This window comes from Gallinula chloropus (assembly GCF_964237585.1).
Source record: "Gallinula chloropus genome assembly, contig: HAP1_SCAFFOLD_401, whole genome shotgun sequence".
NCBI classification, from domain to species: Eukaryota; Metazoa; Chordata; class Aves; order Gruiformes; family Rallidae; genus Gallinula; species Gallinula chloropus.
In genome coordinates this window covers 7547-18923 of record NW_028168214.1, presented here as the reverse complement: position 1 = coordinate 18923, position 11377 = coordinate 7547, and the positions used below count along the sequence as shown (strand labels likewise).

The window sequence follows — 11377 nt, the reverse complement described above, 5'->3', positions numbered from 1 at the left end:
TGAGGCCACACCTTGAGTACTGTGTGCAGTTCTGGGCTCCCCACCATGAAAAGGACACTGAGGTCCTTGAGCAAGTGCAGAGAATTGCAACCAGGCTGGGGAAGGGGCTGGAGGGCAAATCATATCAGGAACGGCTGAGGGAGTTGGGGATGTTTAGATTGGAGAAGAGGAGGCTGAGGGGAGACCTTATCACCACCTACAACTACCTGAAGGGAGGTGTCCCTTCAGCCAGGTGACAGAACATAGAACAAGGGGCGATGGCATGAAGCTGTGCCAGGGCAGGGTCAGATTGGATATTGGAACAGGCTGCCCAGGGAGGGGATTGAGTCACCTTCCCTGGATGTGTTCAAAAAAAGGGTGGATGAGGTACTTAGGGATCTGGTTTAGCATAGGATGGGAATGGTTGGACTCAATGATCTTCAAAGGTCTCTTCCAACCTTGTGATTCTGGGATTCTGTGTTTCTTCTGCTGCAGCATTAAAATCCATTAGGGATGGCAACAGCTAAGTACTCTCACAACTAGCTTGACTTCCCTTGGTGGTTATTCCACATCAGACTTACTCCTAAAATCGCAGCCTGAAAGGGTAGGGATCAACACCTGTGGCTGCATTTGCTCTTAGTCACTGCTGGGGTATTTTCAGCTCCTTTCTGGCACACTGGGAAAGAGCAGTGGAAAGGGAAAAAATAAAGGGGAAAACAAATACTCCTGGTAGACTGTGTAACACACAAAGTCTAATCATTTATTGTCAAACCATCTCCAGAAAACTGGGAAGGCATTTGAACCAAACTGGGAATATCTCAGTTGCTGTGAGCGCAGCTGAGCCCAGCCTGAACATACCCCAGCAGCCGCACTGTGCTGGGACAGGTCTTGCGCATCGCCAGGCACTTCTCCTGGTCAATGAAGAGGGAGTTGGATTTCACCACCAGGTCGTGCTCCAAGACAGACTTGTTATGAACCAGCCTTTGCAGCACGTCCTCGCTGTCTCTCAGCCGCTGCTGAAGGCTCTGGATTGTCTCATCAAGTTCACAGACCTCGTTGACAAGGCTGGAAAACAACAAAACACCCTGTTAACAGTCCCCTCAGAGGGATGAACAGGCCCAGGGGTTGGGAGTCAACTGTCTTTGAGCGCCTTCACATAGCCTCATGCCCATGTCAGGCTTCCAGGAGGTGTGAGGTTCAGGGTTTCCTCACAGGCTGCTGCTGGGCACTCTGGGCACTTACCGGAGCTGGGCAGGGTCCCGGCACAGCTCCATCTTTGGTCTGCGGATGCGCTTGTCCAGCCGGGTCTGAGCCACTTTCAAGGGAAACCCTTTGTCCCGAATGGCTTTTTGAATGGCTTCGATGCTCCTCTCCAGGTGGAAGATTTCCTGCAGTGTCTGCCAGGAGAGAGACACGTGTGCATCAGTTAAAAACTACATTCTCAAGTGACCACATCATTTCCCTTTCCCTCTGTCTGCAATAAACCCCCAGTTGGATACATGGGCTCAGACTCCTGTCGCTCTGCCACAAACAGAGGCACAGATCCATCAGCTGTGTCTCTTGAGGGAAAAGCCTCTCTCTGCCCCTGCTGTCACAGCAGAGGTTTCCGAGCAGTGTCCCAGCCAAAGGGAGAGCTTCAGGCTACCTTGCTCAGCTGGGCCTGAATCTTCCTCTTGGCATCAGCCGTCTCTGCGATGCGGTGGGTGAAGGCGCAGTTCACGCAGTGGAACTGCTGTCGCATCTCATTGTCTGTCCCCACCAGCAGGTTCTCAATGCTGTCCCGCAGCTGGGCAGAGGCTGCCCGTTCGCTCTGGGAGCGCAGGATGTTCTTGTCTGTGAACTTGGCCCATGACTCCGGCACTGAGATCCTGGCAGACAGCGGAGAGGAAAGGAGAGGTCCCTGCTAAGCCCGTGCTGCTGAGGGCACAGACCTTGCCAGGGAGCAGCAGGGACTGAAAGTAGGGTAAATCATTTGGCCGTGGGGAAGGGAGACATCTGGACACCACTGGATTGATAACGCTTATCAAACCATGACATAGTCATAGAGAAAACTGGGACACTTACAAAAGCTCGGACAAACCAAATTCCCCCAGGAAAACAGAGATTTTCATCAGACCTCAGCTTGATACTAAACCAAGTGAGCACTAGATAATAGTCAATTCCCTGTCTGTATTCATGAGGAAGTTCACGCCTGTGCAGCAGCCCAGAACAAGGTCAGCAAAAGACGTTAGAGACCACAGAAGGTCCACTTCAAACATGCTGATCTGCCACACATTTTACCCGCCTCTGAATTTTGGCATCAATCCTTTGCAATTCATTTGCCTGGCTAAATATGTCCAAGCTCTACTACAGATAATTATTCAAACATCAGAAAAATGGAATCAATCTCTGCCCCTCCACAAACCGCATGCGCCTGCATGAGCGGATTTACTCCTCAGCCCTTTGCCACTCTGGGCATTTCTCTGCAAGGGCTGGTTCAGGTCACTGTTCCTTTACTGCCACGCCCAAGCTGAATTCCTGGCCCCCAAAAGCAGCTGAACTCTATCCTAGGACCATGGTCTCTTTATCTTCTGCGTCATTTTGGCTCCCTGCCAGGCCCTCTGCATGCAGGGGTGAACCCCCCAGACTCGACATCAATGACAAGCACTCAGGCAAGCACTGAGACATCTTGGAAACAGACATCAAATGTGTGTTTGCATGAGCTGTGCAGAGGTGCTGGGCTGCATTCATTTCCAGGCTGATCTCTGAGCCCTGACAGAATGCTGACCTGGGTGGGAGTCGGTTTTGCCCGCCCGATGTTCGGCATCCTGCTCCAAGCCAGGAGTTGCTCTCCCTTCATGGGGAGCGGAGCCAAAGGTCCCCTCTGAGGCGGGGGTCTCCCAGCGGGATGGACGTGCCATGCAGAGACACACGTGCTTACAGCGAGCTGGGGAAGAGCAGCTCCCTGCCAGGGACAGGCACCGCGCATGCTGGGGACGGGAAGCCCGGCGGGCACTCACGTGGCATCCACGCGCTCGACCCCTCGGAAGTAGCTGATGCCGGTAGAGCTGTTCCTCAGCTGGTGGCACTGCTCGTCGATGCGGTGAGCTGCCTGCTTGTTGGCCAGGTCTCTCTCCACATCGTGCTGGGCCAGCCTGTTGGACCTTCAACACACAAACAGCCACCGTCACAGGGGATGGAGGGGTGCAACGCTTTCCTCCCCACGCTGCTTCCCTGCAGCACCCCTTGGGCAGCTCATAACAAAGGCAAGTGCCTTTCGGCCCCACAGCAGGGGATAAGGAGCTCCTCCTTACACCAGCTGGGCTTCTGCCTGCTCCAGGTGCCGTCGCATCCTCTCTTGGCATGACCTGATGATGTCCAGTTCCTGGGCAGAGGCAAAACACCAGCCCATCAGCATCTGGGCTCAATTGCCCTGCGCACGCTCATCCCCATTCCCCATCAGCATTTGCCCTGTTGGCTTCCAAAATGCTTTCCTCCCCAGGAGAAACCTGATCCATGTGGGACAAGAGCAGGTGGCCTTGACTTTGGTGCCAGTCCCCACCATTTCTCACAACATTCAGCTCCACCAAAGGAAGGCTTCTCTTGCTTTCAGCTCCCTTCAGCACACATCTCTCCCATTTCTGATGCCCCAGGTGGTTCGTACACAAACCCAGTCATTTTCCAGCCCTCCTGCCTGCGGGAGCCAGCTGAAAAGGACACCCAGAATGGGTCCCAAATACTGAAAAGCCAAACAGCCGTTATGGACGTGGCAGCTCGGATTATTTTCCCAAAATACCTTTTCATCTTTTCATAGTTTAAAGCCCAACTGATAAGAAAAACTGTTCCAAGGGAGTGGTGGCTTCACACTCCCAGGGCTACAATTCCCTTCCCAGTTCCGTGATGCCTTTGCAGCGACTGTATTTCGCCGTTCCCTGCGTTAGGATCCCATCTCCCCTGCCAGCTCTTGCCCTGCTTGCAAGAGCTTACAGCAGGCTATACAAAGGCAGGCAGAGGGGGGCATGGTTTTAGGATTGCTGTTAAAGACATTGCCTAAGCAAACAGAGCAGCAGTCCTGCTGCGGCCTCCTTGTCAATGGCATTGATGAAGATATTAATTAATGCTGGTCCCAGTACAGACCCCTGGGGGACACCACTTGTCACACATCTCCCTCTGGACATCCAGCCATTGACAACTCCTCTCTGGATGTGACCATCCCGCCTCACCAGGAGCCAGTGAGGGAACAGGGCTGCAAAAGCCTCTTAGAGCAGCTTAGGTACAAGTCCCTGGAACGCCTGATCTGCGTTGCCAGACTTACCACAAAGAGCTGTTTCTCCACATCATCACAGACCAGGTCGATGCCCATCCGCTTCTCCCGATGAAGCAGACACTCCTGGGTGACCTGTTGGGGACACACCGTCACTGCTGGCTGCAGGGACAGGCTTCCAGATAGGGATGGTCCCCACATCAATTGAAGGAAGAAAGGTGGGCACAGAGGTGACAGCAGGGGAGAAAAGGGCCCAGGGCATCAGCAGCGAGTTGCTGAGCTGCCATGGCAGCATTGCAGCACCATGAGGGAGCACATGTGCCCCTGGTGCCAGCCCAGCTCAGGGTCAGGCTTGACGCTGACCTCGCCAGGGCCTCATAGGAAGACCTGGGCTTTTGTCTTCTGAGCCGGGGCTGTGGGTAGAGCGCTTCTGAAAACATTGGCTGCACCAAGTGCTGCTCTGATGTGCTCAGAGTGTGCTGACAGGGGATGCAGCAGGTATCAAGGCATTTCTTTGTTACCAGCTTTTGTAACTCAGCTGTTCCAGAGCTGCAGTGAAGCTTACTGAGACATTTGAACAGCTGCAGATGTGTCGGCAGCAGGCTACAGCTTGCAGCCCCCGGGACAGAACGCTTACCTGGAGAGGGGCCTCCGTGTTGGCCAAGGCTCTCTCCAGCCGGCCCTTCATGTCTGCCAGAGCGTTGGTCTCCTCGATCATCATCTCCTGCTCGTGGCACAGCTCTGACTTCCAAAATATGATGTCATTGACACGCTGTCCCAGTGTTTTGGTGGTTTCTCCCTGGGTTTTCCGTGTCTGCTGGTATTTATCTTGCATCAAGCGGGAGCTGTCAGCTGTCAGACACTCTGCAGTGTGCCGGACAGTCTCTGACCTGTTGTAGTTGGTCAGGTTGGACCTGTACCAGTCGCCAGGAGTGTATCTGGTGAAGAGGGCTGTTTGGTGGGAGATGGGAGGAAGTGCCTCTCTGGGGGTTAGCTTCTGAGAGCTTTTGGAAGAGGGACCCACAGTGGGTTTGGCCACTCTGGGCATCCAGGGGGAGCTGAAGCTGTTAGGCAAGGGGGAGGAAGGGAAGCGATTCTGAAGGCTGGAGGCTGTGCTGATAGGAGGCAGAAAGTTGCGGGGTGTTGATCTTGGGTGGGTGTGTGTAGTCCTCAAGGGAGAGCCGAGCAGCTCCATTCTGGGGTTTTGGAGTGCTCGTGGAGATGCTGAACTCGCTGCTGCACTGCCGAGCTCTGTGGCAGCACTGCCAGGGGCCCGGTGTCGTCAGTGACACAGGAGCAGTGGGCCGTTGCCACGGGCGCAGGGTGCTCAGCAACCCGATTGTTCCCTGGAACACTCCCTGCAGCTGCCAGGGCAACAGGATGCAGCCATTGTGCAACCCAGGGCTCTCCACTGGCAACCCAGTGAGACCCCTGGGCAAGAAAATACCTTCCTGTGACATCCTAGTTCCTCTCCTGCACCACTTCTTGCCCTCGCTGGGCAAGCAGGTACAGCTGTTGGGCAGCTGTTAGTGATATGGTTTAGTCTTTGGTTGTCTTGTAAGGAGCAGGCAGTTGTACTCATGAAGCCTTATGGGGCCCTCTGACTGGAGAGATTCTCTGATAGGAACCCAGTGCCCTCAATGGGCAACCCACTGCAGATTCCATGAAACCTAAAGCCTTTTCTGGGCCACTTCATCCTTTCCCTGGACAATCCCCAGTGCCCTTAATGGGCAACCCAGTACAGCATCCCAGTGCAAGCCCTGGGCAAACCAGGATCCTCACTGGGCAACCTGTTTGCCAGCACTGCTGGCCCTGGGCCAGCCCGTGGCCAAGCAGAGACCTCGCTGGGCACTACACCAGGGTGTTGGTGCCAGCACCACAGGTGAGGAGGTTCCCAGCATCCCCAAGAGCTCCACCATGGCACAGCCTTGTGCAGCACCATGGCATCATGCCCCAGTAACCCAGTGACATCAGGAATGGTTCCTGGGGAGGGCCCTTTCCCAGTTATTCTAGGCTTTACATGGAGAAAAGGCACCCTGTCCCGCCACTCCTGCTTTCCATGGACACACACACACGGAGTTGCCCTGCTTAGGAAAGCCATGCCTCTGTTGCCAAAGCTCTGACACAAACTGTAACTCAATCTGTTTCATGTGTACAAAGTTTAACATGTTTTGATTTCACTTGAACCACGTCTTCTCCACATGCTGCAAGGGGATCGATCTCTCTCTCTCTCCAGTGCCTGGAGTACCTCCTGCCCCTGTCCTTCACTGGCCTTGGTGTCTGCACAGTTTCTCACATCTCACTCTCTTCTCTGTTGGCAAAAAGCAGCTGCTTGCGCTGTTTTCCCTCTTAAATATGATTTACAGAGGCTCGGGATATGACTCGTGTGCTGGGCCTTGATCAGCGTCAGGTCCGGCCCTCAGTCAGCTGGTGTTGACTCTGTCGGGCCTAGGGCAAGCTTCTAGCTGCTGCTTGCAGAAGCCACCCCTGCAGCCCTCCCTCCTCTGCCAGAAACTTGCCACACTAAACCAAAACACACAGTTTGTCCCCAAGCAGCGACCATTTGAGCTCAGACACAAAACAACCTGCAGGCAGAGGCATTTTGCCACCAGAGAAGGGACCGAGAAGAAGCAACCAGCTGCGCAGACACCAAGGCCAGGCCCGAAGTTCACTGGGTGTATTAGTTGTGGTAGTTGTAATAAACCTTGTCTAAGCAATTTGTTAATCAAACCGGTAGGCAGTTAAACTATGTTAACCTCTGTAACTGAGCTGTTATGAATCACAGTTGATGTGAGGGTCCAGGATCACGATATACAGGTAGTGTAGTTATGCAGTGTAGTTATGGGAAGCAGCTCTGGGAACTAACGGCTTGGGAAGGACAAGAGAGGCTGTTTCTTTTTCTTTCTTTTTCATAACAAAGGACTTACTTGTGACAGTCTCACACTATCTCTGGGAACAAGGATTCGAGGGCGGGATGGCATCCACCACTGATACATTGTTTATCCCCTTGCAACAGAAAAACTGACTCTCAAGGACATAAAGTAGCTGTGTCAGTTTGGTGAGGCTGTGCTGCTGAGACGGTTTCTTTAAGCAGCAGTTAGAGTTTTCTGCCAGAATAAACTATAAACAACGAGCAATTCAAGGCCAAAGTTGCTGCCTGAGAGACAGTCGAGCGCCTCTGAGAATCACATAGATATAAACAACCCAAAAGCAGCTGCATTTTGCCACGGGAGCGAGAAGATGTAACGAGCTGTGCAGACACCAAGGCCGGGAAAGGGCAGGGGAGGAGGCGGCCCAGGTGCTGGAGAGAAAGATGCCCCTGCAGCCCCTGGAGAAACCCATGGAAAAGGCCGAGCCCCCACCTGCAGACTGTGGAGGGGCTCCATGCTGGATGGAGCAGGTGGAGACACAGAGATGCTGTGACCCTACATTGTAACAAGCCCCTGCCAGCACTTGCAGCCATGAGGAGAAACAGAGACACAGAGACAAGTGAGAGAGAGATTTGCACCAGAACAGGTTTGCTGGGGGAGGCTGGTGACCCCACAGAGGACTGGGACTGAGAGACATTGTGATTGATGACTGCACCCATAGCTGTGACCCACGCCAGGGCAGCAGGTGAATAGGTAAAGCCCTGGGGAAAGGATTCACGTTGGAGGAGTTCACGGAGGACGATCTCCTGTGGGTGAGACCCCACGGTGCAGCAGGGGGAGGGTGTGGAATGAATGCCCTCCCCCCTGGCTGAGAAGGAAACCAACTTGCAAGGGACTGACTGAAGCCCCATCTCCCAGTCCCTGCCCCCCTGTGCTGCAGTTGGGGGAAGAAGGGAGTGAAATGATGACTAGAGTGAAGTCTGCTAAGAATGGAGGGGTGGGGGGAAAGTGTTTTAAGATCTGGTTGCGTTTGTTTTAAGATCTGGTCGTGCTCCCAACGCTGGTTTCTTCACTGTTCTTTGTAGTGTAGTGTAATAAAGTAGGTAGTTTCTCTCTTCTTCACTTTGTGTTGAGTCTGTTTTGCCCATGTCATTGCTGACAGAATGATCTCTCCCTGTCCTTATTTTGTCTCCTGAACCTCTTAATATGTATTTTTTCCCCTGTCCAACTAAGAAGGGGAGTAACAGACTGACTTTGGAGGGCGTCTGGCCTCCAGCCAGGGCTAAACCACCACACTAATACACACCTGGAGGCATTCCCTGAGGACTAGTGCAGCTGCACTGCAGTTTTTGGGGGGGTAAAATGTGAGATAGATTTGAGGTTATTCTGTCCCTACAGAGGTCTGGATTTGCAGCAGGTGGCTTTTTGTTGTTTGGGGTTTTTTTTTATCAAATACTTTCTGACTCAGAGAAAGTGGAAATCGCCTTCAGGCTAATAGAACCAGTTGATTTTTCTTTGCACGCTGAGGTTTAGCTCCAAACTGCACTTTATTAAATGCACTTTGTAGATAGAACCTCTTCATTTGTTATGTCACAGTTAACTGGGGTTAGTACCAGGCTGACATCTGGCAGACAGCTGATTTTTCATGCACAGAACTGGGAAATAGTGGAAACCAGCAGGTGCTTTTTATTTATTACTTTTTCATTTTAGCTCTTCTAAAGGCATACAGGAGGAAAGAGACACAAGGAACTTCTGCTGTTATTCAGTGTTAGCTGTGTTTTTGGTGCTTTGCCTCTAAAAAGAGCAGTCTCAGATTAGTATTATCCTAAAATAATTCAATTTAAAGGAGCAGCAGAATGCTGGATCTACTTTTACTGCATGACTAGCGTTTTTGAGAGTAGCTCATAGAAAATCATAAACATCAGGGGAATCAGGATAGATTATTTTGTCAGTCTGGCTGCCTGAACATCCAGCCTGGAGGTTTTTACACAGCCTGTAACTGGAAGTTCTTAAAGAGTTGTGGCATCCTGGGAGGGTCTGAAGAGGAGGAATGCTGACGTCCTTGTTTGGCAGAGTCTCTGGATCCCATAAGGCAACAGAGCCCAGAGTTCCAGAACTGAACCACAGGCAGAATGAGCTCCGTGCACTGAACTACAGGGACTGAGGGTGTTCCAGAAGCGAAAGGTGCTGAAGTTGGATGGGTGATACTCTTTTGATGGAATGATAGGTGTATTTTGTAAAGGGAGCAGCAGAGACTTTTCTGGAACATCCTGTATGGTACTCTGTGGAACTCACAGTAGAAGCAGTGCCGTAGGATAGTAGTGCATCACATGGAATTGAAATACACGCAAGCAGACTGATAGATCTTCACAAGTATTGTCTGTCAGTGAAGAATCATGGTGGAAGGGCAATTTTCCTACCAACCTTTTCCAGGTGACAGTGCTTGATTCAGCCCTTGTCACCAACTGCTTTATTTAGTGGGTGTAAAATTGCTGCTCTCAAGGTATGTGAACCATGAAACATAAAAGAGCATCAGAACCAAAAATGGAAACTAAAGCCATGCAAATTCTGATGTGTCCTGAAAGCAGTACTTGAAGAGTGAGGACACTGAGACTGGAATGAACTGGAAGTGTTTAAAACTCCCTTTTGCCCGGAGCACACAGCACACATCTCAGGGGTTTGCTGCATTCGGGCTGAGAGGCAGCAGAGCCAAAGGAGCCAGGCTGATGCCTGTCTCAGGAACACTTCCCATGCTGATGTCCATGGCCCTCAGAGCAAGGCCTGCAGTGAAGCGCTGGCTTCTGCCTGCCAGCCCTGGCTGGGCTGACTGGGCCTGAAAGCCCTGGCCCAGCCCTTGCAGAAGGAGTGTTCAGCTCTGCCCCTGCCCGGCAGCAGCCTGGATCTGTCAGGCAGCTCCTGACAGGAATCTCTCCCGGCTGCCTGGATCTTGCCCATGCAGGGAGCTCCAGCAGGCAGGAGAAGCCCCTGCGCTTGGCCAAGGGCCTTGCTGCCTCACGGGGACCCCAGCCTTCAGCTCAGCTTGGTCACAGCTGGAGCAGAGACTGGGCCTGGCCAGACCCCCATGGCCGCCCAGTAGCCCCATGACCCAGGCCTACAGTTCCCACAATGCCCCGGGAACCACCATGGCCGCCCAGCAGCCTCTGCTCTCTGACTCCCACCATGCCCAGGAACTATTATGGCCGCCCAGCAGCCTCTGGCCCACAGCTCCCATCACGCAGCGGGGCTGCTGCTTCCTGCAGTGGGACCGTTAAGAGACACCGTCCCGCAGGCCAGCCCTGCCCCCGCAGGCCCCATGGCTGCCTCCCCAGGGCTGCCCCTGCCCAAGAGGGACAGCAGATGGACAGAGGGACGGGTTGAAAGATGGGCAGGAAGCTGAGGGAGGAGGAAGGAGGGAAAAGCTGGGAGAGATGGCAGCAGAGGCAGAGATCAGAAAGGAGATGGAGGGGCTGTGGAGAGCAGGTGCCTGAAGAAAACTGGTGCTGAGCAGCAGCCCAGAGGAGCAGCAGGGCCGGGAGGAGGGCAGAGGGACTGGGTGACACAGGCCACGCCAGAGAGCAGGACAGGGGGACACGGAGAGAGAAGAGGCAGAGGGGAGGAGAAAGGATTGACAGGAAACAGAGAAGGGCAGGGAGCAGGAGAGAGATGTGTGGAGAGAGGGAAACAGAGCAACAGGCTGCAGGACAGACAGGGAGGGACCGGGAGGGACAGACAGGCAGTCAGGGAAAGACAACATCAGCCAGTGTCTCTGGGCCAGAGAGGGGAGGATTGAAAGAAGAAGACCAGACAGCAGAGACAGAGAGGGAAACAGACATTTCCTGGTGGGCTGCAGGCTGGGAGGGAGGAATCACAAACTGAGGTCAAGGGTCTGGACAGAGCGCTGTTGGGGAGATGAAAACCAGCATTGATGGGCAACTGCCCCAATTCCTGAGCTCTGGTTTGATCTTTGAAACGTCCCGTGTGCTGGAGAGCTGCTGCAGGGAGTGACAGCGACTGCAGAGCGACGCTGAGACCCGCCGGACAGAGGTGGTGACGGTGGCTGCAGAGCAGCCCAGGTGAACCAGTTCTCTTGACTGTCAAAGCTGAGACCCCTAAATGTGGTAATCCCAAGAAAGGGGCACATGCACATGTCGATCGTGTTCACCTCTCCAAATCATGTTACTTGTCACCCCTGGGAGGGAACACCTGAGCCTGGGCTATAAAGGACAGTGAGGAAGTTACGCCTGGGGTAACTGCTACCAAATTCCACAGCGTTCAAAATTCTGCT

General features: G+C 53.3%; 1 protein-coding gene across 1 annotated transcript; it reads right to left on the bottom strand.

Annotated features, from left to right (window-relative positions):
* Positions 1 to 797: 797 nt before the first annotated feature.
* LOC311204703 (tektin-3-like) lies at positions 798 to 5417 on the bottom strand (the record flags this gene model as incomplete). The annotated part of the gene is made up of 7 exons (XM_084281081.1): positions 798 to 1044; positions 1222 to 1376; positions 1625 to 1847; positions 2979 to 3122; positions 3273 to 3343; positions 4274 to 4357; positions 4860 to 5417. 7 exons carry the CDS (start codon positions 5415 to 5417, stop codon positions 798 to 800), a joined length of 1482 nt encoding a protein of 493 aa, XP_084137207.1.
* Positions 5418 to 11377: the final 5960 nt, after the last annotated feature.